This window comes from Myotis lucifugus, unplaced genomic scaffold (assembly GCF_000147115.1).
Source record: "Myotis lucifugus unplaced genomic scaffold, Myoluc2.0 scaffold_217, whole genome shotgun sequence".
In the NCBI taxonomy this organism is placed as follows: Eukaryota; Metazoa; Chordata; class Mammalia; order Chiroptera; family Vespertilionidae; genus Myotis; species Myotis lucifugus.
The window spans coordinates 491,018-517,693 of NW_005871265.1; the positions used below are offsets into that span (position 1 = coordinate 491,018).

General features: G+C 37.4%; 1 protein-coding gene across 19 annotated transcripts in view; it reads right to left on the reverse strand.

The window, feature by feature from the left end:
* ZMYND11 (zinc finger MYND-type containing 11) overlaps positions 1 to 21,261 on the reverse strand; it is a 90,074-nt gene extending 68,813 nt beyond the window's left edge. For 12 of the 19 annotated variants that reach the window (XR_002831494.1, XR_002831493.1, XM_023761788.1 and 9 more), the window contains exon 1: positions 21,106 to 21,261. Coding sequence is in view for 15 of the 19 variants with exons in the window: in XM_023761788.1 (XP_023617556.1) it covers positions 21,106 to 21,221 (116 nt within the window). In the remaining 4 variants the exon portion in view is untranslated. Of the gene's footprint in view, positions 1 to 5,090; positions 5,130 to 9,439; positions 9,556 to 21,105 lie in introns of those variants that run through there. The other 7 variants (XM_023761783.1, XM_023761781.1, XM_023761789.1 and 4 more) reach the window with 4 other exon arrangements.
* Between the last annotated feature and the right edge of the window lie 5,415 nt (positions 21,262 to 26,676).

Below are 26,676 nucleotides of genomic sequence, written 5' to 3' on the forward strand. Positions count from 1 at the left end.
CTGACGGAAGGCACCTCAGCGAGGGCCGCCTGCGCCCATGCCCATCGTGTGTCTGTCTGCACCTGCTCCCCGCCTCAGCACCTGCATTAACCCCCTAGAGGTGATCTCGTCGCTGCACTGGCCACCTGCGGAAACAGGGCATCACCACTCCACCCTCTCACTGTCATCTCACAGGAGCCCACCCTCAGCACCCAGAACACCCAGACACTCTCCAAAGGACGTGAGCGCATCAGAGGGGACGTGTGCACATCCTGTGGGGGTGTTAGGCATGCTGGGGTTGATGGAAGTGCGGCAGAGAGGCGGGGGGGAACTTGTGCATGCCTAGGTCTGCGACTGTTGCAGGCGCGAGGGTGACAGTGTGCTGGGGGATGTTCCCACGCAAAGGGGGGAGGAGAGGATGTGCACACCGGAGGCCTGTGGCTTTGCAGATCTGCAAACCCCCGTGGTGCAGCCAGGAGGACGTCAGTCTGGCCCGCCACGGTGGCTGTCCCTGCGATCCTGCACCTTCTGGGCCAGGAGGCAGGACTTGCACAGCCACTCCTGGGCACTGATGGCCTGCAGGCACTACTTCAGCTCAGCCTGCAGGCTCCTCTTGGCGCTCACAGCTGCCACCACAGCCATGTGGGGAGTACAGGCCGCCCTCCGCTGGCCTGTACTCCCCGGTCCAGAGGCTCTCTGTGCGCTGCTCACCTGCCCGGAGTGACTGGGGCTGGGCGGAAGCCAGGCATCCTGCCCTGCCTAACCCCAGCCACTCCGCCCCTGTGCGCGCTGCCGCCCTGCCCCGCCGGGTCCCGGATCCAGGTCCCGGTCCCTCGGGCAGCCTCGCATGCTGCTGCCCTGCCCGGCAGGGTCACGGATCCGGGTCCCGGTCCCTCGGGCAGCTTCGCGTGCTGCCGCCCCGCCCGGCAGGGTCATGGATCCGGGTCCCGGAACCACGGACAGCCTTGCGCACTGCCGCCCCACCCGGCAGGGTCACGGATCCGTGTCCTGGTCCCGCGGGCAGCCTCACACGGCAGGGTCACAGATCCGGGTCCTGGTCCCACGGGCAGCCTCGTGCGCTGCTGCCCCGCCTTTAGTATGCAAATTAGCCACCATCTTGTTGGCGGTTAATTTGCATATCATGATTAGCCAATGGGAAGTGTAGCAAAGGTATGGTTAATTACCCTATTTGTCTATTATTAGATAGGATTATAAAAGTGAGGCTTCCCTTTGTATTGCCTACTAAAAAACGGAAAGCCAGATCTGTAGCATCCTTAGCAAGTTGTGGGGTCTGCCAGAACTTTATTCCTGACTTGATTTTTTCCCCTATTCCTCTTTTCTCTTTTCCCCCTACTTCTCAATCCCTTCTAATACACACTGAGTGGCCTGATTATTATGACCATCTGATGTTTGTAGGCAAATTAGCTATAATTTCGTGCTGAAGTTGCTAGAGGGCCAGACCATTATAAGTAGGGAAACGGGTTGTTTACCATGACAGTAGAAGTGATTTTTTTCTGAAGATATGGTTAAACAACGCGGTTTAACAGCCTTTGAATAATCTGAGTGGCCAGATTATTATGACCACCCATCAGTACTTCATTGGGCCATCTTTTGCCTTCAATACTGCGGCAATTCTTCTTGGCATTGATTCCACGAGATGTTGAAAGGTGATGCGAGGAATCTGAAACCATGCCTGATGAATAGCACTGTCCAGTTGTGAGATTTCATGGTTGTGGAACCAGCTGCCTGATGGCTCTTTTAACTGCGTCCCACAAATGCTCAATTGGATTGAGATATGGTGATTGTGGGGGCCACCTAAGCAAGGTAAAGTCTCCCTCATGTTCTTGAAACCACTCCTGCACAATACGAGCACTGTGGCATGGCGCATTGTCTTGTTGGAAGAAGCCATCTCCATTGGGATACGCCATCAACATGATAGGATGAACTTGATCAGCAACAATACTTAGGTATGTTGTGCTATTCAGACGTTGTTCCACACGAATTAAAGGGCCCAAATCATGCCAGAAAAACATGCCCCAAACCATAACACTGCCCCCATCAGCTTGAAGGGTTGTACTCATGCATGCTTTCATGCTGTTTCCTCCAAATTCTCACTCTGCCATCTGCATGATGCAACTGGAAACGTGATTCATCAGACCACATGACTTTTTTCCAATGCTTGACTGTCCAATCCTTGTGCTCCTGTGCGAATTGGGGACGTTTTATCTTGGTAACTGCAGACAGCAAAGGCGTTCGAACAGGCCTTTGGCTTCCATATCCCATTTGATGCAGTGTACGGCTAATTTGCCTACAAACGTGAGGTGGTCATAATAATCTGGCCACTCAGAGTGTGTGTGTGTGTGTGTGTGTGTATGTATGTATATATATATATATATATATATATATATATGATCACGTTCAAAGGCTGTTAAATCGTGTTGTTTACCCATATCTTCAGAAAAAAATCACTTCTACTGTCGTGGTAAACAACCTGCTTCCCTATTTATAATGGTCTGGCCCTCTGGCAACTTCAGCATGAAATTATAGCTAATTTGCCTACAAACGTCAGGTGGTCATAATTTATATAAAATTCTAAAACAAGTAAAATGAATCATTGTGACAGAAAGCAAATTAGTGATTTCCTAAGGCTAGGGGGCAATCATAACAGACTGATCAAACAGAAGGACAGGGGAAACCAAATCCTTGTTCACTGCTAATGAACATGTAGAGTGAGACATACTCTCTTGAGAGCCAAGTCAAATTAAGTGTAGATAATCTATACTCTATGAGGAATCTGTTCCCTGGATATACACATTAATGAATTCCTCATATAGGTCAAAAAGAAAACTATTACTGTGGTAGTAAAGAATTGGAGCAATGCATGGTTATTTGTGATAGAGGGAAAACTGAAGATAACCTGAGTATCCACTGTAAGAAAATAATTCAAACATGGGGAAAGGCTATAATTAGCAAGACGATTATTAAATCACACAAGTTATCTAAAAATATAACAACGGCAGAATGGTGATTTTTAAAAAAAGCAGATGATAATAGGTACCTATAGGGTTATAATACTAGTAAAAGCTAAACAAGGTGATAAATGCAAAGTACTCAGCCCAGTGCCCAGCACTTAATATGTTCTAAGTAAATGGTTCCTGCACTAATTATCACTTATTCTTGTAAGAGATTACTTCATTATTTGTATTACTGGATATTTGTATAATAAAAATACAATGGTATTATAAGAATTCAATAGATGACATATGGACAATATAAAAGTACAGTGGAAAAAGCAAGGCCTTTGAAGTCACACAGATCTCGGTTCAAACACCAGCTCTACAACTTACCAGCTGCAAGACCCTGGACAACTTACTTAATCTCTCTGCATCCCAATGTGCATTTTTATAAAGTAAAATTCATAGTGTTAACACATGTGGTTGTTTTGAAAGTAAAAAGATAATGTAATGTAAATCTTATAATAAATATCTTGCGTTTCATCCCTCCTTTCTCCCAGAGTATATTAATGAACAGTTTCAACAGACGATCATGCAGCCATTACCAATGAAATTTAAGGTGATCATATAACAACAAAAAAAGCCTAAATAATGTGAGGCGAAAAAACAAGCATGAAACATGACTAGAAAAAAATTAAAATGGGTCCCTTACATGAGTTTGGGTAGAGGAATTAATTATAGGTGATTATTTTCCTATTTTCTATTTTTCAAGCAGCCTGCAATATGGTTATATTACTTCCAGAAAAAAATTTTTTAAACCATAATGCTTTGCCACTGACTGCTTCATAGATAAAAGGATGATTCAATATATACAAATCAATAAATGTGATACACCACATTTTATTAACGTGTACCGAAACATAAAAATCATGTTCAATCTCAACAGATGCAAAAAAAAAAGCCTTCAAGAAGATTCAACACTCTTTCATGATTAAAAAAAAAATCAACAAATTGGATATAGAAGGAAACTACCTTACCACACTCTAAGCCAGTGGTTCTCAACCTTCCTAATGCCGCGACCCTTTAATACAGTTCCTCATGCTGTGGTGACCCCCAACCATAAAATTATTTTCGTTGCTACTTCATAACTGTAATTTTGCTACTGTTATGAATCGTAATGTAAATATCTGACATGCAGGATGTATTTTCATTTTACGAATTGAACATAATTAAAGCATAGTGATTAATCACAAAAACAACATGTAATTATATATGTGTTTTCCGATGGTCTTAGGTGACCCCTGTGAAAGGGTCGTTCGACCCCCAAAGGGGTCTCGACCCACAGGTTGAGAACCGCTGCTCTAAGCCATGTATGAAAAACCCACAGTGACCAACATACTTAAACTCAGAAAAAAGGCAACTTTCACCACCCCTATTAAACACAGTATTAGAAGTTCTAGCCAGAGTAACTAGGCAAGAAAATGATATAAAAGGCATCCAAATTGGAGAAGAAGTAGTAAAATTGTCTTTGCAAATGATATCATATGTAGAAAATTCTAAAGATTTCACAAAAAAAGCTATTGTAACTAATAAATGGATCCAACAAAGTAGTACAATACAAAGTCAATACACAAAAATCAGTTCTATTTTTATAGATGAACAATCAACAATCTAAAAGGAAAATTATTAAAATAATTTCATTTGCAATAGCATCAAAAAGTATAAAATACTTAGGAATTAATAAGATGAAAATGTATACAATCAAAACTATAGAACATTGCTAAAAGAAATTAAAGATATAAGTAAATGGAAACATCACATGTTCATGGATTAGAAAACTTAATATTGTTAAAATGTCAATTATTACCCAAAGCGATCTACATAAATGCAATCCCCGTTAAAATCCCAATGATATTTTTTATCAGACATAGAAAAACCCACCCACTCTAACATTCATATGTAAATCTAAAGGTATCCCAAAATAGTAAAAACAATCTTGAAAAAAGAAAAAGAAAACTTGGAGGATCCCACTTTCCAATTTCAAAACTTACTACAAAGCCACAGTAATCAAAACTAAGTGGTACTGGCATTAAGACAAATATGTAGATGAATGGAATGGAACAGAGATCGCAGAAATAAACCCTCACATATACATACATTCAAATGATTTTTGACAAGGGTGCCAAGACCACTCAATGGGGAACAGTCTTTTCAACAAATGGTGCTGGGTGCCTGGCCGGTGTGGATCAATGGTTGCGTGTTGACCTATGAATCAAGAGGTCACAGTTCAATTCCCAGTCAGAGCACATGCATGGGTTTCGGGCTCCATCCCCAGTAGGAGGCAGCTGATCAATAATTCTCTCTCATCACTGATGTTTCTATCTTTCTTTCTTCCTTCCTCTCTGAAATCAATAAAAATAGATTTTAAAAAAAATAATGCAAACTTTGAATTTATTTTTAAAAAGTATGCTGGAAAAACTGAATATCTAAGAGTTAGACCCTTACCTAACACAATATACAAAAATAATGCAAAACTGATCAAAGAACTAAATGGCAGACCTAAAAGAATAAAATCTTAGAAGAGCCTAAAGCTTCACAACATTGGACTTGGCAATGATTTCTTGGATATGACACCAAAGGCACAGGCAAAAGAAAAATAGACAAATTGGACTTTGAAAACTGAAAATTTTGTATAGGAGACACTATCCACATAGTCATAAGGCAACCTTTAAATGGGAGAAAATAGTTGCAAATCATATATTTGATAAGGGATTATTGTCCAGAACATATAGAGAACTACCAAAACCCAACAATGAACAACCCGATTGTGCAAAGGACTTGTGTAGACATTTCTCCAAAGAAGATACATAAAAGGCAAATAAGCACATGAAAATATACTCAACATCACTAATTACTGAGGTAATGCAAATAAAAACTAAAGTGAGATACCACCTCCCACCCAATAGGATGGTTGCTATCAAAATGTTGAAAACAATGTTGATAAGGATAATGAGAAACTGGAACTTTTGTGCAATGGTGGTGAAAAGGTAAAATGGCACAGTGTGGAAAACAGTATGGTGGCCCCTCAACAAATTAAAAATAGAATTGCCATATGATCCTGCAATTCCACTTCTGGGTACTGACCCAAAAGGATTGAAAGCAGGGTCTCAAAAGAGATACTTGTACACCATGTTCATAGCAGCATTATTCACAATAGCTAAAAATGGGGAGTAACCCAAGTGTCTACTGACAGATAAATTGATAAGCAAAATGTGGTATATATGCAAAGAAAAAAAAATCTGGAATATGCCACAATGTGGATAAACCTTGAGGGCATTATGCTAAGTGAAATAAGCTAGTCACAAGAAGACTAATACGGTACAATTCCACTTCTATGCAGTGCTTAGTCACAATTATAAAGACAGAAAGTAGAATGGTGGTTGTGGTTGCCAAGGGTGGGGGAGTTATTGTTTAATAGGTAATGTGTTTCAGTTTTACAAGATTGAAAAAATTCTGGAGATGAATGGTGGTGATGGCTGACAATATAAATGTATTTAAAACCACTAAGGCTGTGCACTTAAACCAAGTTAAAATGGTAAATTTCACGCTGTGTATCTTAATAATAAAGAGCTAATATGCAAATGGTCATCATGCCCTCACGTCGTCACGCTGTTATGGCTCAGACACTCAACGCTGGGGAGAGAGTAATGGGGACCAGCCAGGCTGTGGCCTGCCCTGCGGTCCTGGCCTACGGCTGCGGCCCAGGCAAAGTCACCTGCCTACGGTCCCCTGTGGCTGTGGCTGGCCCGGGCGAAGTCAGCCCGGGGCCTGGGTGCCTGCAGCCGGCCAGAAGGAGGGAATCCTGGGTCCAGGGTGTGGGGGGAAGCAGAGGCAGTTAGGGGAAATCAGGCCAGCAGGGGAGCAGTTAGGGGCGATCAGGCAGGTCAGGCAGGCAGGCAGGGGTCCCAGATTGAGAGAGACAGTCGGACATCCCCCAAGGGATTCCAGATTGGAGAGGGTGCAGGCCGGGCTGAGGGGCCCCTTTCCAGCCCTCCCCCACACCATGTACAAATTTTGTGCACTGGGCCTATAGTTTTACTATAAAAAAATTAAAGTAATAATGATCTGCCAATAATGATCTGCTTTATAGATGGATAGATATACAACAAATGTTTTATTTTAAAATTGTGTTGAACACAAATTAATAAACTTCAAAACCTAAATAGCATCTCTGTGAATGCTTCATCAATGAATTTATTTTTAAAATTTAGAATATACTCTGAAGAACTAGGTTCTTCCTAATTCTAATACTTAACCTGGTACAAATAATTTACTCAAACAGCCTCTAATTCTTCACCTATAAAGTGGTGGTAATTTTAATGTCAGAGAGTTGCTGCTAGGGTGAAATGAGATAATTTGGAAATACCATGTAGAAAACAAGAGTCAAAGTGTGCAAGGATACAAACATAAATTCATTAAATATCAAAAGAAAATATTTAATGGTTAAGAGCTTGGACTAACACATCAGACAGATTCATATTCAAACTTTAGTTCTGCTGAAAACTTGTGTGGCCTTAGACAATTTATTTCACCTGTCCAAGCTTTCTCATCTTGATCAGGAAAATGAAGATAATGACAACAGACCTCATGGAGTTGCTGTGAAAATTAAATGAGTTAAGTCATGTAAAGCACAGTGCTTGTCACAAAATAATATCTCGTGTTCTCAAACAGCTCCTTCAGTTAATGCAACTGACTATTAAGAAACCTTTTCTCCATGCCTTGTCCCAGCTTCACACTAAGATCCGAAGATAGGAAAGATGTATGCCCTGCCCTTGAGAAGTTTATAACCAGCAAAGCAGAAATATTTTTTATAATTTGTAAGAGACTATAATAAATAATAAAATTGAATTTTATACATATTAATATGTGAGCAAAAAGCAACGGTATTGAGATTGATTATAGTGAGAAATGAATCAGTATATCAAAGGAGATAATATTTTAATTGAATCTTAAAAGATAGGGTATGTTTGTTATGTCTATTAATGAAGGAAAAATACAAAATAAATCATAGAGCACTTGGGTAATTGGGAATCATATGGAGCTATAAGTGGGCAGACACAGGGTATGAAAAGTAAAAAAATGTGAGGGTCTAAATAGTGAAGGGCTCTGCACAAATGCCCTGTTCAGGTATGTACACTTTATGCTCAATGGGGAAATCAAAAGGATTTTTAAGAAGAACACAATCAAAACTAAAATCTAGAAAAATAGCTGATAAAATGTGAGGCTTCGGTTGATTTAAAGGTGTCAGGAACAACTTCCTAGGAGATTTGACTTGAAAGAGGAGCCTGCCTGACAGATGGGTCCAGGAGGACAGGCATCCCAGGCAGAGTGTGGAAACAGGAGAGCCCAGTGCATCCAGAGTGCAGCACCTTGAGTGGGAAGCAGCAGGAGAATGCAGAAGAGAAAGGCAAGGCATTAACACCTGGACAGGAATCTGGCCTTCATGGGCAACAGAACAAGGCTTTTATAGTGGAATAGCTGGTAAGATGGTGTTTTGAAGAATATCTCTGACACCAATGATGGGGGAAAAAACAGACTAGCAGACCAGGAAGCTGGAAGTCCAATTAGAAACCTGCAGCCACTGCAGAGGCAGGAAAACCCAGGCCAAGAGAGGGAAGAGCAGACAAACTCAAGAGACATTTAAGAGGACTATTCAATATAACTAGGGAGGAAAAAAGTCTGTTTTACTTTCACCATTTCAAACACATTCACTATTCCCTTCGAGCTACAGGATAAAAATCAAAGCTGGTACATAGGCTCTCCTAGTCTGGTCCTCACCCTTTCATCCCCTTTTCCTTAAAACCCTAGTCCTTTGCTTCGACTCTCTGCCTCACCAAACACCATCCAACTTCCAAGGACCCACACTGACCCCACTCAAATCTATGCCTTGTCTGTATGTTTCCTTCGCAGATCTGCAGAGAAATGTCAAACATAAAAACAGCTACACAACAGTCTAAACCAAGAGGAGTGTCATAAGAATATGGCATACTGAAGGGGGAAAAACACAAAAAAAACTCACTGTGGAATTGTGAATTATGGTCATTCAGAATCAGTTCTTCCATAAGGCTCTTATTATGTAAAATAATAATGATAACAATGGTAGTGTACCTGCCAATCGGCGACCATAAAAAGATATGTACAAAACCATGTAGACTGAAGTGAGAATGTACTTAGTAATGCTGTGAAGAATTCTTAGGATTACATATATAGCATATTAACTGGTACTTTTTTAAAACTAACTTATTTTCAAAGAAGTAATTTAGGCAATGGCCATTTTTCTCCTCTAGAATAAATAAAATCTAAGGAACAGAAACTGACAGAAAGACAAAGCAAAATTATAACTTTAGTAAACAGCTCCTAGAAACTGTGGGTTTCATAAGATTAAATCGTAATAAACAAATAAATAATGAGTACCTGGTTGCAACCTACACACAAAGAGGACTTACAGTTTGGGCTTATGTCTGTCTGTAGCGACAGGAAGAACTCCAGGAGAACTCAGAAATCTCAATGCCAAACATGTCACAAGAGGTCAGAGGTCACATTTTCTAACTGGGTTTTGACCCTAAAGTAAGCAATACATGTAATTAATAGATGCCCTAATCTGAAACATTAACTTGAACGGAGCTAGTCTACTGATCCAATATCAGTCTAATCATACTAGTCACAAATGTGATCACCTCTAGAAATAAAATCAAAGTTACTCAAGACGGGAAAAAAACAAAGGTTCAATTGCTTTTTGCAACAGCTGACAAAAAAATAAAATGACCTCTTCCAATGACAGAAACGAGCCAATAATGCTTATAGAGATAATATAAAATCCATACTTACTTCAATGTCTGTCTTTAAATAACCTTATAACTAGTACAAATACTTATGAAACTCAAATACCATATTATATTATCTAAATTAGATGTGAATAATTTGTTTGAATTAAAGAGAAAAAATAAATCATGTATGTAACTTATTTTTATTGTATATAAAATATAGGTAATGATTAGAAAAGTAACACGACAATGAGTTATAAATTATATTGGAAATCAGGGATCGAAAGTAAATTACATTTTTGTTTCTGATTTTGTTGTTATATGATGCTTTATCTCTTTGCTCCTTGATTTAAAAACTGTAAAAGAAAGGCTAATATTATGATTTTAAGCATAAAAATGTGCTATGAATATTTGCTTTATATAAATGCTAAGTAATCAAATATTTCAAAACTTTAATTTCATGATGCCTATCGAAACATCATAAAATTGATGAATTCCTATCTGCTAATAATTTAGCATTTACAGATTTTTAAACTAAAAGACAAGCTGTTTTTACAAGATATAATACCATGAAGGGTCTTTCTTATGATAAAATGACTCATTTGTTTCTATTTTGATAATAAAGCACCACAAAACATCCTTCAGTTTCTAAAAATGTAAAATGACTTAACTGAGACCAAAATTTTTGCTTATTTAGCTCCAAAATGAACACACTTAATTTTATACTAATGTAGACATCTATATAATTTTATACTATCAATAAATCAACTTACAAAAATGAGTCTTTAGGCCATTTTTGGCTGAGTGGCTCAGTTGGTTGGAGTGTCATCCCATACACCAAAAGGTTGTGGGTTTGATTCCCTTAAGGGCACATAACCAAGTTAAGAGTTTGATTCCTAGTGTCAGGGTGTGTACCAGAGGCAACTGATTGATGTTTCTCTCTCCCTTGCTCTCTCTAAATAAAAAAAGCGTATCTTTAGGTGAGGGTTAAAAAAAAAAAGTTTTTAAATCAAAGGGACAACTTACCCATAACTAAAAGTCAAACTTAATCCCATAAATGTATTTTGATTTCAGATCAACTCTTTTGTAAAAATATATTCCATTCCCAAATAGAATTTGTTAAAGAAGTTTCTCTTAGTTATAATTTTAAATATTTGAAATATGCAAATCTCATCAGTATTCTCTAATTTACAATACTTTTCTACTATTTTTAACAAAACACTAGCAGTTTTTTAAAAAAAGAACATTAAAAGAAAATGATAAAAAGGACTCAAGACTCTTTACTAAAGAGGTGCAGTGCCCTGGCCAGTGTTCCCAATGGTTAGAGCGTTCACCCAAGCACCAAAGGGTTGGGGGTTAGATTCCCAGTAAAGGGCCAGTACCTGGATTGCAGGCTCAATCCCAGGCCCCAGTTGGGGTGTATGTGGGAGGTAACCATTGATGTGTCTTTTTCACATCAATGTTTCTCTTTCTCTCCCTTCTCCCTCTCCCTCTTTCCCTTCCACTCTCTAAAAAAAGTCAAAGGAAAAAATATATTCAAGTGAGGATTAACAAACAACCAAAAGAGATATAGTGAAGCCCAACAGGAGACTACAGCTATAAGCCCTAAAGTTAGATATTATCTGATTAGGTGGAAGAAACATTTGAAACATAGAAAAATTCTACTATTTGGTTACAAAGATAAGGAAATTATTATCAGTCCCCAATTGTTCAAATAATTTTGAGGATCTGAGGCTTCCACTCATGGAATTTCTTTGTAAATGATTTTATTTATTTTTTGTTAATCCTCACCGAGGGTATTTTTTCCATTGAATTTTAGAGAAACTGGAAGGGGGGGGTGGGGAGGGAGAGAGAGAGAAAGAGAGAGACAGAGAGAGAGAGAGAGAGAGAGAGAGAGAGAGAGAGAGAGAGAGAAAGAGAAACATTGATGTGAGAGAAAACACCCAACCAGCACAAGGGGATTAAGCCTGAAACCAAGGTATGGGCCCTTGACTAGAAAAGAACCCAAGACCCTTCAGTCCTCGGGCCAATGCTCTACCAGGGGTGGGCAAACTTTTTGACTCGAGGGCCACAATGGGTTCTTAAACTGGACCGGAGGGCCGGAACAAAAGCATGGATGGAGTGTTTGTGTGAACTAATATAAATTCAAAGTAAACATCATTACATAAAAGGGTACGGTCTTTTTTTTTTTTTAGTTTTATTCATTTCAAACGGGCCGGATCCGGCCCGTGGGCCGTAGTTTGCCCACGGCTGCGTCTAACCACTAAGCAAACGGGCTAGGGCTCTTTGTAAATTTCAACATGAATCTTAGTATTTTAACTGTCCTGTGAAGATAATACTGCTATAGATTCTGATGTGTTTAGTGTTATATACAAACACATGTCCCTTGGATTTGCTTCTGCCAGAAGAAACTTTTATGGTTTTTAGCTCTGCTTTTAGGACTTCAGAAAATATCCAGTGCCTTTACCAACTATCTTATCTTTTCTTTTAAGAAAAATCACAAGACTGATGTGAACTGAGAAGACAGTGAAGGCAGCATAGTTTTTAATCTCAAACCTGTAAACAGAGTGGTTATTTTGCTAAAAACAAACAACAAGCAAAAACCCTACCCTTAGTCAACATAAACAGCAGAATTAAGAGGTGAGAAATCCCCAAGAATCCCAAAATTTGAGCAGGTGAGGGTAAATCTCCAAGGACTATAATCCCAATTAGAATTGACACCTATGTAGGAGAAAACAGAGGGGCATAACAAGAGTATTTAATGAAAAGAGTATAGGAGAATAAAAGAAGCAACAGATAGTCACTAGAAAGTACAGTGGGCCAATTTGAGAATAGCAGTTGAAACCAGATAGGGTTTTATACACTCCCATTTGCAGGTGAATCATGGTAATTCATGAATTCATGGTAGTGTCTAAGGGGCTGGAGCATAATGGGCCCTATGAACATTCAAACTTAATCAGACAAAGCTGCCTTCAAAGGATGGAGCCCCATGTTGCAAAGAAATTGTGAGCAATATAAATATCAAACACTAATAGCTCAGGTAAAAAAGATCTTCAATGTAAGGATAATGGATACGAAAGAAAGGGTGGTTCCAGAAAAAAGCAGTGGAAAAGAAAGTGAAGAAAAAGCAGGAAATCATGGGAAATAGGCCATATTTTGATTGACCATAAAAATTATATAAAAGAGAACTTTAAAGCCATAAATCTCAAAAAACTATTCTAACCACCTTTCTCTGATACAAGTTCAGAAAAACTGATTTCATATCAAAATGACCAGCATGAAGACTGATTGAAGGAGCAGAATAACATCCTTACAATGAAAGCAGGTCCAAGAGATGTGCCTACAAGACAGATGAAAGCTATAACTACTATTCTAATCACAGAAAAAGACACGAAGAAAATTATGCAAGATATAGAGGAAATATACATCAGAATTAGGAAAACTCAGAAATGAGTTAAACGTTAGAAGTAAATTTTTAAAATTACTTCAGCTGAATATATGAAAATATATGGGAAATTTCTATATTTTCTCAATTTTGTTGTAAACCCAAAAGTCTAAACTAGAAGATACACAAGAGTGAATATACAGTAGAAAAATGTCATAAATAGAAGTTGCAAAGAAAGAAAATGTTAAAAATCAAAACTATATTGCAGCTTTACTCATAATTGCCGGAACTTGGAAGGAACCATGATATCCTTCAAGGTGGGTGGATAAATAAACTGAAGTCCATCTACACAATAGAATAATATTCAGCACTGAAAAAAAATGAGCAATCAAGCCATAAAAGAACATGGAGGAAACCCTAAATGCACATTACTAACTAAAAGAACACAATCTGAAAAGGCTACAACCTATATGACTCCAACTCTATAACATTCTGGAAAGGAAAAACAATGGAAACAGTAAAAGACCAACGGTTGCTAGAGATTGGGAGGAGAGGATGAATAGATGGAACACAAAGGATTTTTAGGATAGTGATTACTCCCTGTGATACTACAATGGTGTATACATGACGTTATACATTTGTCCAAACCCACAGAATGTACACCACCAAGAGTAAACCCTAATGTAAACTATGGACTTTGGGTGATGATGTGTCAGTGTAGTTCATTCTTGGTAAAAAAAAAATGTACTGGCTGATGAGGATGTTGGTAGTCGGGGAGGCTATGCATGTGTGGAGGTAGAGAATATATGGGAAATCTCTATATTTTCTCAATTTTGTTGTAAACCTAAAACTGCTCTTTAACAAATACAGTAGGTCCTCGGGTTATGTGGGAGATCCGATCCTACAGCGTGACATAACGCGATTTTCACCGTCAGTTGGAACCCACCTACATAAGTACCTACATCGCTCACATGGAGCACATACACAGCAGTAATGAAGTGAAACAGTAAAAAAAATTTAAAAGAAAGATAACAATTCCTGACCTTTACTTGTGGTAAATAAATAAAAAACATAAAGCACATATGTACATACATTGATATGACGGAACTTTTTTTTTTTTTAATAAATAAATGGGAGATGGTGACATAACCACGAAAGGACCTACGTTGAGTCCAACATAACCCAAGGACTGTCTGTAGTCTAAAAGATGAAAAAAAACTCAATAGAAAATTACAAATATAAAAGATGAAAAAAGATCCAAAACAGTATAAGAGAAGGCCCCAATTAAAAAATACTAAATAAGTGTGTGTATATAATAAAATTTTATGATACTAGTATATACATAATTTTTAAGTACAATTTTCAAGATTTCAAAGTATACATTAAAGGGACACTGTGTACCCAAGAAAAACAACCTAGAATGATCAACATTGAGGCATATAGTCAAATTATTAGACCTCAAAGAAAAAGAAAAAAATCTTTGTGTATCTAGGCAAAATGACAGTCACAACAAAAAGAAAATCAAGTTATCAGATATTTTTGACAGCAATGCTTTAGCAAGAATATATAACATACAGGTGCAGCAAAAGTAGGTTTACAGTTGTTCATATGGAAAACAAAATAAGTAAATCATAATGCAAGAATAAACTGTTTAGCATACTTATAATTGTAAACCTACTTTTGCTCCACCCTGTATAAGAAACTAAAAGGAAAAATATAAATTATGGATTCTATATCGACTCAAATTGATTCTTAGGTAAAAATTAATATGCAAGAACTAAAAAACTTGTTCCCATGAAGTCTTGATTAAGAGTCTACAACTAAATTGGATACATGCAAAAAAATAAAACTAGACCACCAATTAATATCATACACAAAAATAAATTAAAAATGAATAAAGGACTTAAATGTAAGATGGGAAACCATAAAAATCTTAGAAGAATCCATAGGCAGCAAAATATCAGACATATGTCATAGCAATATCTTTACCAATACATATCCTAGGACAATGGAAACTAAGGAGAAAATAAACAAATGGGACTACATCAAAATAAAAAGCTTCTGCACAGCAAAAGAAACCATCAACAAAACAGCAAGAGAGCCCACTACATGGGAGAACATATTTACCAATGTTACAACCGATAAATGTTTAATCTCCAAAATTTATAGGAAACTCATACAACTTAACAAAAGGGAGGTAAATAATCCAATCAAAAATGGGCAAAGAACCTAAATAGACAGACACTCTTTGAAAGTGGACATACAGAAGGCCATGAGACATATAAAACATGCTCAAAGTCACTAATCATCAGAGAGATGCAAATCAAAATGACAATGAGGTACCATCTCACACTTGTCAGAATGGCTATCATCAACAAATCAACAAACAAGTGCTGGAGAGGATGCGGAGAAAAGGGAAACTTCGTGCACTGCTGGTGGGAATGCAGACTGGTGCAGCCACTGTGGAAAACAGTATGGCATTTCCTCAAAAAATTAAAAATGGAACTGCCATTTGACCCAGTAATCCCACTTCTAGGAAGATATCCCAAGAAATCAGAAACACCAATCAGAAAGGATATATGCACCCCTATGTTCATAGCAGCACAATTTACAATAGCTAAGATCTGGAAATAGCCTAAGTGCCCACCAGCAGATGGGTGGATTAAAAAACTGTGGTACATCTACACAATTGAATACTATGCTGCTGTAAAAAAGAAAGAACTCTTACCATTTGCAACAGCCAGTCAGAGAAAGATAAGTATCACATGATCTCACTCATTTGTTGAATATAATGAACAACATAAACTGATGAACTAAAATAGATCCAGAGACACAGAAGCATTGAACAGACCATTGAGCCTCAGAGGGAAGGTAGAGGAAGGGGAAGGGAAAGGGGTGGGGGAGCCGAGTAAGAGATCAAGCAAAGGACTTGCATGCATGCATGCATATAAGCATAACCAAAGGACACAGACAGTAGTGGGGATGGGACATGTGCTGGGGGGAGGGGGGTGGCCAGGGAGAGGTCAATGGGGGAAAAAAGGACAGATAGGTAATATTTTCAACAATAAAGAATTTAAATTTAAAAAATGTAGATATAGCCCTAGCCAGTTTGGCTCAGTGGATAGAGCATCGGCCTGCGGACTGAAGGGTCCCAGGTTCGATTCCAGCCAAGGGCACATGCCTGGGTTGCAGGCTCAATCCCCAGTAGGGGGCATGCAGGAGGCAGCCAATCAATGATTCTCTCTCATCATTGATGTTTCTATCTCTCTCTCCCTCTTCCTTCCTCTCTGAAATCAATAAAGAAATATATTTTTTTTAAAAAAAGTAGATATAGAGAACAGATTGGTGGTTGCCAGAGGCAGGGTTTGAGGGCAGACAAAAGGTACAAACTTCTAGCATAAGATAAATAATTTCTGTGGAGTAATGTACAGCACAGTGACTATCTATATAAAAGCCTAAGCTACTGGCCAATCGGCCAACCGGCCAATAGCTATGACGCACACTGACCACCAGGGGGCAGACACTCAATGCAGGAGCCACCAAGCTGCGGTGACTTGGCAGCTGTGGTTCTCAGGTGACACATCCGAAACCAGAAAGGATGGAGCCCAATTCCAGGGTGCATCACCCGAGAACCACCCTCACACAATCTGGGACCCCTCGGAAGATGTCGGAGAGCTGGTTTCGGCCCGATCCCCTCAGGCCAGGCCAAAGGACCCCACCGATGCATGAATCTGTGCACTCGACCTCTAGTTATTAATAATACTGTAACTGTATATTTGAAAGTTGCTGCGACAATAAATCTTAAAAGTTATCACAAAGAAAAAAATGTAACTATATGAAATGATGCATGTTAACTGAACTTATTGAGGTGATGATTTTGCAATATAAACATATCAAATCATTATGTTGTACAATTTAAACTAACACAGTGTAGATTATATCTCAATGAAATTGGGGGAAAATAATCTACTAGAGAATGAACTTTAAATACCAATACAGGACTAGTGATAAGCATAAAACAGATACTTACAGAAGACTAAATGGTGGCTATTAGGAAGAAAGTATAATATGTAATTGCTATATTCTCTGATAGTTTAAAATTCATACGGTTTCCACTTGTCTTCTGTGTCTATTATTGGTTATAGTGTTGTTACTGTTCTCAAATAGCTTGGTACATAATGTTAGATAAAACAACTGAGTGGTTATTACATGATATTCCAAAATGTTATCATTCATGATATCCTTGAGAATATGACCCTTACTGTGTAAGAAAGGACATAAAGATTTTAGATAAAAGAATTAAGTAAAACCCAAAAGACATAAATAACAGTATGAATTCATGAGATGGTTTTTTTCTTTTACAATTATACTTATTTCCAAAACTCTGTCCACTAGATTCCTAGAGAGAATGCCTTAGCATTAATGAGCACAATGAAGGTCAGAAAGTGCTCTTGAAATACTTTTTCTAACTGAAAGAAATCAAAGACCCCTGGAGAAATATAGGGGAAAGGTCTATGTAAAATCCTCTTGTATCGGAAAGCAGAGTAACTTCAGGAACGTGAACAGGCTCCAAATGGTCAAAGATAGGAAATTGTGAGCATCAATAAAGATTACATCAGAAATGGATTGAAATATATCAAATGCATAAATTCCAAATAACACTTTAAAAAAACTAATTGGTTACCATTAGAGGATACAAGGTTGAAAACTGGTACATAAAGGAAAAGAATCAGTTACTCTACTTTTCCAATATGAACCAAATAGTAAGTAATAGAAAGTTTATGTCCTAAGTAGAAGTATTCCAGTTAAAAAAAAAAAAAAAAGGAAGTATAAAATTTAGACTATCATTGTTTTGCAATCCTTAATTAACAGGTTCTAGCTAGCTGCTTTGTATCAAAGCTACTAACCTCACATATGAGAAACAACAGGCATTATGGCCTCCTGAGAGGAAAACAGAGTTCCACCTATGAAGCAGACACTTCCCACCCCCAATTCTATAGATAAATATTAACTTCCATGAAATTCAGAGGAATGAAAAAAAGGTTCAAGTCCACCACAGGGATGCAATCAGCAGAAGTCAGACTATAGGAAACCACATAGCAAATGAACCGGTATCTTCAATAAATAAATTGGAAAAGAAAACAATAACAACAAAAAAGATGAGTAAGAAACTTATAGATCAAAAGTGACTTAAAAGGCATACCAAACCAAAACAAGAACTAAAACACTATACATAAGTAAACTACATTGTTTCAGGTGTGCCAGGCTTCCAAATATTATGAAGAGCCATGACCCCAAAGCCTAAAACTTTTAATGCATCATTTTAAAGTTATGTAGCTTTTATTTTTATAATGGAGTCACTCACTAATCATAATACAGAATGAAACATAATGACTACATATGCATTCTATTACTCTACTACAGCCTTCAGTAATTTAAGGTATTTGTAAAGATTAAGATACCTGTATGTTCAGAATTGGCTGTAAATAAGCAGAGCAACTTGATTTAAAATTAGTCTAATGCTGGAAAAGTACGTAAATGTAGAATACAGAACAGGAATATTAGGCTTTAAAGCAAAGGACCTGACTTCTTGTCATGGTCCAATGTTTCTTCCTAACTTACCTTGGCAAGTATAATGATAATGAGCAAGCCAAGGCATTAGGCTAGGCCAGTGGTCAGCAAACTGCGGCTTGGCAAACCGCAGCTCACGAGCCACATGCAGCCCTCTGGCCCCTTGAGTGTGGCTCTTCCACAAAATACCGGCTCTTCCACAAAATACCGACTTCTGCGCATGGGCCACGAAGTTTTAATCACACTGTACGTGTGTGCCCGCACGTGGTATTTTGTGGAAGAGCCACACTCAAGGGGCCAAAGAGCCACATGTGGCTTGCGAGCCGCAGTTTGCTGACCACGGGGCTAGGCCATTAGCTAGATAGCTCCTTCCTGGGGCTGATGGTCTTGTGGGGAGGTAATTACACATGTGACTAATGTTCTAAAAAAAAAATGTACAGCATGCTATGAAGCGTGTCCCCCTAATAAAAAGGAAAATAGCATACTCTCAGATGAGATGAAGCAGATAAAAGCACTGGGAACCACTCTTAAACACTTACCCTCTAGCTTACTTAAGTTTTTTTCACCTTTGGATAAATCTAATAAAACAATGACTATTTGGTAGGTAAATTAATTTATTCATATTTATCTTAAGATCTATGGACCTTAAAACATGAAGAAAAATAAGCCTTGGCATCCCTAAGGCTGTACCGATGAAGAAAGGAGCAAAGAAAATGTTTATCAACAATCCATAATGCAAAATAAGAAGAGGTGTACAATTCTGTTAACAACCTCTGTATATTTTATTATAATTTAACATATGTACGTACATATGTATGTACACACAGATGTTATGACCATCCAAAGACACCTGCATCCACTTCTGTAGGATTAATTCTCTGGCTCCCAGATCAGCAGGTTGGTACAGCCTAATAGCAATCTTGAAGGCCAAACTGTGTACATTTCACACTGGGAGATTCCCACAGATTCCTAGAGACTGTCCTTTTAAAGCTTTTAGAGAAAGATGCCATGGTTTAGAAAGAATAGCCTGAAAAATTAGTTCAGTCAGCCTTAAATGACTTTAATTTAAAAAATTAAATCCAAAGAATCGTGTTTCATTTCTACTTTCTATAAATAATTTTGATATACATAAACTACATGTTTTTTTAAATAAAAAATTCCCAATCATGGGAAAATACTTTCGGCTTTTAATTCTTTGAGATGTTTTAAAAAATGTTTTTATACCAATATTATTTCACTGTAAGTTGCATTTAGTTACCATGCCTCAAATTAGTTGCTTTATTTAAAAACATAAAGTAATTTAAATTTAATTATTATATGCTACTTATTTTATTTTTATTTTCCATATAGGTGTTACATACCTTTTTTCTTCCATTAGCCTATAGGAGCTAGGACTGTACATAGGAAACTTTAAAATATTCAAAGAGTAAATACAGATTGAGAACAATATATAACATCCCTTTTACCTTCTCCTGTTGCTTCTCTCTTAGCCAACCTTTATAATCTTCTCCACCAGAATACAGGTAAGGGACAAAAATATATGGTACTCACTTTTGTTGCTTATTAATAAAGGCCAACATAAGTATTCAATTATGTGAGCTTTTATATAAATCATGTTTTCCGTTTTTTACAGATAACATCTAAAAATGTGTGGGAGGAATAAGTACAAAGAAATTCTAACTTACCAAAAAAATATTTAAACATTAAAAAAAAATTTAGCTTTGTTCCTTAAAAAATACCCAGGAAAATAAATATATAATAAAATCAAGTTCTATTTGAAGACTCCCTTATAATTAATATTTAACATGAAAATTGAATATTCATAAAGCAGTCTGATTTTTTCTATACTGAATCTTGGTCTATCAAGATAAATAATAGCATTGGAAACTAGAGGGAAAAATAACTTTCTCTTAACTACGATTTATTTACTATATTTTAAAACTATAGAATAATATTGTTAAACATTAGAATAAAATTATTAAACATTCTTGGTTAGCGGGCTATGAACTAAAAGGATGTTTACTGTAGGTACCATGTTTATCCTATATTAAAATCAATAATAAACAGTAGTTTTTAGATAGTTTAAATAAAAGTGATTAATTAAAAGCCTTTTTAACAAAAAACATATAAAGACCTGTTTCAAGAGTTAAATTTTTGTTAACTGAAGTACTATTACAAATAGTACATAATAACATTTATTTATAAAACCTCTAAACACAAGTTGCTTGTGTATGTTTCTGCATTTTTCTAACATCTATATACTCCTGCAAGGCAAAAAGTGACTAGTACTTTGTAATATATGTTATCATAATAAATAAGTTATTTTTGGACCTTTTATCCCAAAGTCTTATATGATATTTTACAGAGATATTATTTGTTCAAATTTACTTACTTTGTAATACGGTCAATGTTGGCAATTTGCTTCTGGTTCCGTATAATCTCAATGGCTGCCCAAAGATGCTGGATAGCTTTTGTATCCGCCTGTCGTCTTTTTGTTAAACGTGCCATGACCTGTTAACTGCTTTAGCTGTAGGAATATACAAAAATATAAGGACAAAAAGCATGGATTACAAAATGAATTATAATTAACACTATCAGCACCTCTTGAATACTGCTGAGTACACTAACATAGTATGTAACATGACCAATTTTTTATTTTCTACAATACACATCACCAATTACTTTCATAAAAATATCATTCAGTTCATTACTTCATAAAGAACGACATTTTAAGACCCAAAAGTTAAAAAACAGCATCCTAATGACAAATGGTCACCTTATTCCAATAGATCAAAAAATATATATTTAAGTTTTATTTTAAAATAAAAATATTACAACATAAAATTTCATTTTTTAAAAAAAATATATTTTATTGATTTTTTACAGAAAGGAAGGGAGAGGGATAGAAAGTTAGAAACATCGATGAGCGAGAAACATCGATCAGCTGCCTCCTGCACGCCCCCTACTGGGGATGTGCCTGCAGCCAAGGTACATGCCCTTGACCGGAATCAAATCTGGGACCCTTGAGTCCGCAGGCCGACGCTCTATCCACTGAGCCAAACCGGTTAGGGCTAAAATTTCATTTTTGATATTACATTGTGCCTCATCTTACAGAGTGATACAAAATGAAATTTAAATGCCCTAGTTCTGTGGTTCTTCAGTTTATTATACTCATGGTTTAAATTTCAATTTTATATAGTCTTATTGATAAATGAAAACAACATTCTCTTTCTTTAAAGTAAAACCATAAACAGAGAATATAAGGTAGTTATTTCTGGCTGAGGTGTGAAAGGCTGGGGCAGATACACAAATGTCGGATTAGTGTTGGTTGTTTATTACATTATTTGAAAACAACATTGCTATTTTATTCAAATTTCAGTATTCTGAGTGAACTAAGGAAAATGGCCACTAATGTATCCTGGCAAGATGGGGGGGTTGCAGCCTAAATGCCTGTGCTATTACCACAGAAAGAGGCATCCCTGGACTCTCACCAGGGCATGAAGGGACCTGTTTATCTTTGCTTTTAAGAGATGATTGGCTGTTTAAAGCAAAGATAAAAATAATTGTTATGATTAGATTTATAACATACGTAGACATAAAATAGGTTACAATACCACCACAAACGGGGAAGAGGCAGTAATAATTACCATCATGTAAACTCTTACACTTTATGTGAAGTGGTTTTATAGTAATTCAAGGGGGACTATGGTAAATTGAGGATGCATATTATAATCCCTAGAGGAAGCACTGAAGAATACAAATAGGAACAGTTAACATTAATTCAACTTATAAAATGTTTTTTCAAAATATGTGCAAAATTAAGGATAACTTATTCAAAACTACAGAAAATATATAACAGCAAAGTTAACATTGAAAAAATAGTACCTAAATAAATAATTTTATATAACATAATCTAACAACTAGAAGAATACAATGAGGGAAAGTAGCAGAAACCCTAAAAGTTATGTCAATTCTTACAAATGGTTAAAATCAAGACTAAAGAATTAAGCAATTCCAAGCTTCAGAAAAACAGATGTAAAGTTAAAACCAAAGAATTCTGGGATCTACCTGAACCAACTCACACAGGTGAATACATATGCCCTGTTAATGAAGGTACACCACCATAAGGAAGATGCTCATAGTTATAGGAGCCCAAAGAGAACATTGCAAAGAATGCAACCCAAGTAAGGTGAAAACAATAATGCCTAAACCATATAATAGTACCAAAAACAATATGATCTAGTAGAGCAAGGTCTCTTTAACATACAATTGCTAAAATTCTCCCTTCTTAATGAAATCTAAAATCATTCATTCACTCAACTCTTCTGTATGCTCTGGAAATATAGCAATAGCAAAACAGACAAATCTTTCTATCATAAATAAATATAATTTGAAATTCAGGCGTTCATCAATAAAAAGAAAATCTCAGAAAATGAGTTTCGTATATCCTATGTACATAGTTTGTCATTTTAAGTCTTCATTAATGTGGCAAACCAAACTTTTCAGTCCATCTTTCCTAAATGTGTATTACATTACTACGAAACTGAATCCTCAAAATGCCTAAATATGTCCAAAAACTTCACACCTTTATCCCTTTGTTGAATAGTTCTCTCTGCCTAGAATGTTTTCCCCTGCCCCTTTACTAATTATTAAAATTTTCCTTCTTTTTAGAAGTTACTCTAAAGCAATTGTTCCTGACCAACAAACTGAATCAAACTCAATTCTCTTGTGTATTATAGAGTAACTTGTTTATGCATCTCTTCAAATTTATTGCATTGTACAAAAATTATAAATTCCTCCCCAAAGAATCCATTAATTCAAGTAAGAAAGACTATATCCTGTTTATTTTTTCATCTGTTTTTAAAGGTGCCTAGCATAATTATAAACAGAATAAACTTTTAGTATGAAATTATGAAATTCAACTTTTCCAACTATGCTATACAAATAACAAAGTCCCTGAGTAAGCCTTCATTTAAGCTAGATCAAAGATTAAAACACCAAAAACAAAGATGAGAAGACTTGTAGAGGTATTTAATACAGTCCTCAACGACAGACTCCCCTCAGGGAGTTAAGGGTTTTAAGTTCCTTGTGTTATCTGAGAAGAAAATAATTTACACTAAACCTTGATACATCAAAAACACAATTTACTACCTCTAGAGCAACACTTTTTAACTGGTGTGCAACAAATTTTAAAACACTGAATACACTGACCTCTTTTCCCTTACATTGTCAAATGAAAACAGCCAATACTACAATAGCCATCTGGTATGAATCAATCAAAATTATACCTATTGTTTTTTGTCAAATAGGCAAAAAATAAAAAAAATTGGGGGGGGGGTGTTCTACAGAATTTTAGTAATTAGCTTATGTGTGTCATGAGATGAAAAAGATTGAAAATCACTGTTCTAGAGTAAACAATACATAAAAGAATACATAACGACCAAGCTACTAGCAGGGGTAAAAAGAGCTTTATCGACACCCTCCTACCACCAAAAAAGAAGAAATTGGAGCAAGATTAATAAAAGGACATTATAATATACTAGAGGCCCGGTGCAAAAAAATTTGTGCAGTGGGGGGTGGGGGGTCCTCAGCCCGGCCTGTGCCCTCTCGCAGTCTGGGACCCCTCGGGAGATGTCCACCTGCTGGCTTACGCCTGCTCCTCGGGGGATTGAGCCTAAGCTGGTAATCAGACATCCCTCTGGCAGCCCGGCAACCCTCGGGGGATGCCCACTTGCCAGCAGGGAGCAGACCTAAGCTGCAGTCAGGCATCCTTAGCGCTGCTGAGGAGGCAGGAGAGGCTCCCACCACCACCGCTGTACTGGCAGCCATCAGCCTGGCTTGTGGCTGAGCAGAGCTCCCCCATGTGGGAGCGCACTGACCACCAGAGGGCAGCTCCTGCATTGAGCATCTGCCCCCTGGTGGTCAGTGTGTGTCATAGTGACCAGTCATTCCCAGTCTTTCTGCTGTTAGGGTCAGTTTGCATATTACCCTTTTACTATATAGGATAGAGGCCTGGTGCACAGGTGGGGGCTGGCTGGTTTGCCCTGAAGGGTGTCCTGGATCAGGGTGGGGGTCCGGCTTGGGTGCCTGGCCAGTCTGGGTGAGGGACTGATGGCTGTTTGCAGCTGGTCACACCCCCTTCAGGGTGGGGGTCCCCACTGGGGTGCCTGGCAAGCCTGGATGAGGGGCTGATGGCTATTTTCAGGCTGCCCGCACCCCCTTTAGGGTGGGGGTCCCCACTGGGTGCCTGGCCAGTCTGGATGAGGGGCTGAGGGCTGTTTTCAGGCTGGCCAAGCCGGTGACTGAAGCTCCCAGCCTCTCCTTTTATTCTTTTTTTTTTTTTAATTCTTGGATTCATTTACCTTCTATAATTGAAACTTTGTTGCTTAGAGTGGAGCTCAGAGCCCGGCTGCAGCAGGGAGGAAGCTTGGCTTCCTCCATCGCTGGAGCAAGCAAGCCTCCTGCTCACTTCAGCTGCGTGGCTGCCGGCCACCATCTTGGTTGGGTTAATGTGCATATCCTGCTGATTAGCCAATGGGAAGCGTAGCAAAGGTATGGTCAATTACCATGTTTGTCTATTATTAGATGGTGATAGAAATAAACCCAAATATATCAGTAATTACATTAAATCCAAAATATAATTTCAATAAAAGACAGCAATTTTGTGCCTGAATTAAACACAATTAAACAAAACCCAGCTACATACTGCTTGCAAAAGATACCATTTTAAAAAATATATTTTTTATTTATTTCAGAGAGGAAGGGAGAGGGGGAGATAGAAACATCAATGATGAGAGAGAATCATTGATCAGCTGCCTCCTGCATGCCCCCTAATGGGGATCGAGCCTGTAACCAGGGCATATGCCCTTGACCGGAATCTATCCCAGGACCTTTCAGTCCGCAGGCCAATGCTCTATCCACTGAACCAAACCAGCTAGGGCCAAAAGACACATCTTCAATGTAAAGGACACAAAAAGTCTGTGAAGAAAAAGGTAAAAAACAGTACCATGCAAAAATTATCAAAAAGAAAGCTGGCAAAAGTACAGTAATATAAAATCTTACTAAGGGAAAAAAAAGGGTCATATCACAGCAATAAAAAGATCCAACTAATTAGGAAATATTCTAAAATTTATGTACTTAACATAATCTCAAAACATAAAAATTAACAAATTTGAAAGGAAAAATAGACAAATCCAGTCATAGTAGGAGATTTAATATTGCTTTCAATAACTGATAAGACAAGGAGAAAAATTACTAGGTATACAGAAGTTTTACAAAAGCTTTTAATAACCTTGTCCTGATATATGTAAATCTCTGTAGCCAATAAGTGCAGAATGCACATTCTTTTCAAATGCACATGTTATGTTTACACAGTGATCACATAGTGAGTGTCAACAAATTTCAAAGGGTTAAAATTATATAGTCTGCTCTCTCTCTCTCCACAATAGAACCGAAGAAGAAATCAGTAACAAAAGATAACCAAAAACAATTCCTGCGGTTTTGGAAGCATATGTATTTTTTACTTCTAAATAAACTATGGGTTGATGAAAAAGTCACAATAAAAATCAGAAAAATAAAATGAAAGAAATGCAAATAGAAATACTAGTTATATTAACTAGTTAAATTCTGATATATACTTAAAAGGAAATTTACAGCCTTAAATACATATATGGTTGACCTCTGAACAGTGGGATTAGAGGTACTGACCCCTGCGCAGTGGAAAATCCAAGTATAAATTTTGATTCCCTGTCGTCCCTTGATATCTGCAGAGGATTGGTTCCAGGACACCTGGCCCCAACCAAACTCCGCAAATATTCAAGTCCTTATATAAAATGGCATAGAACAATGCAACAGAGGGGCCTCTGCATCCATGAATCAAAAATACTATTTTTGATTCAAAGTTAGTTAAATCCTTAGATACAAAACTCAGTCAGATGGAGGGCTGACTGTATATTTATGAGAA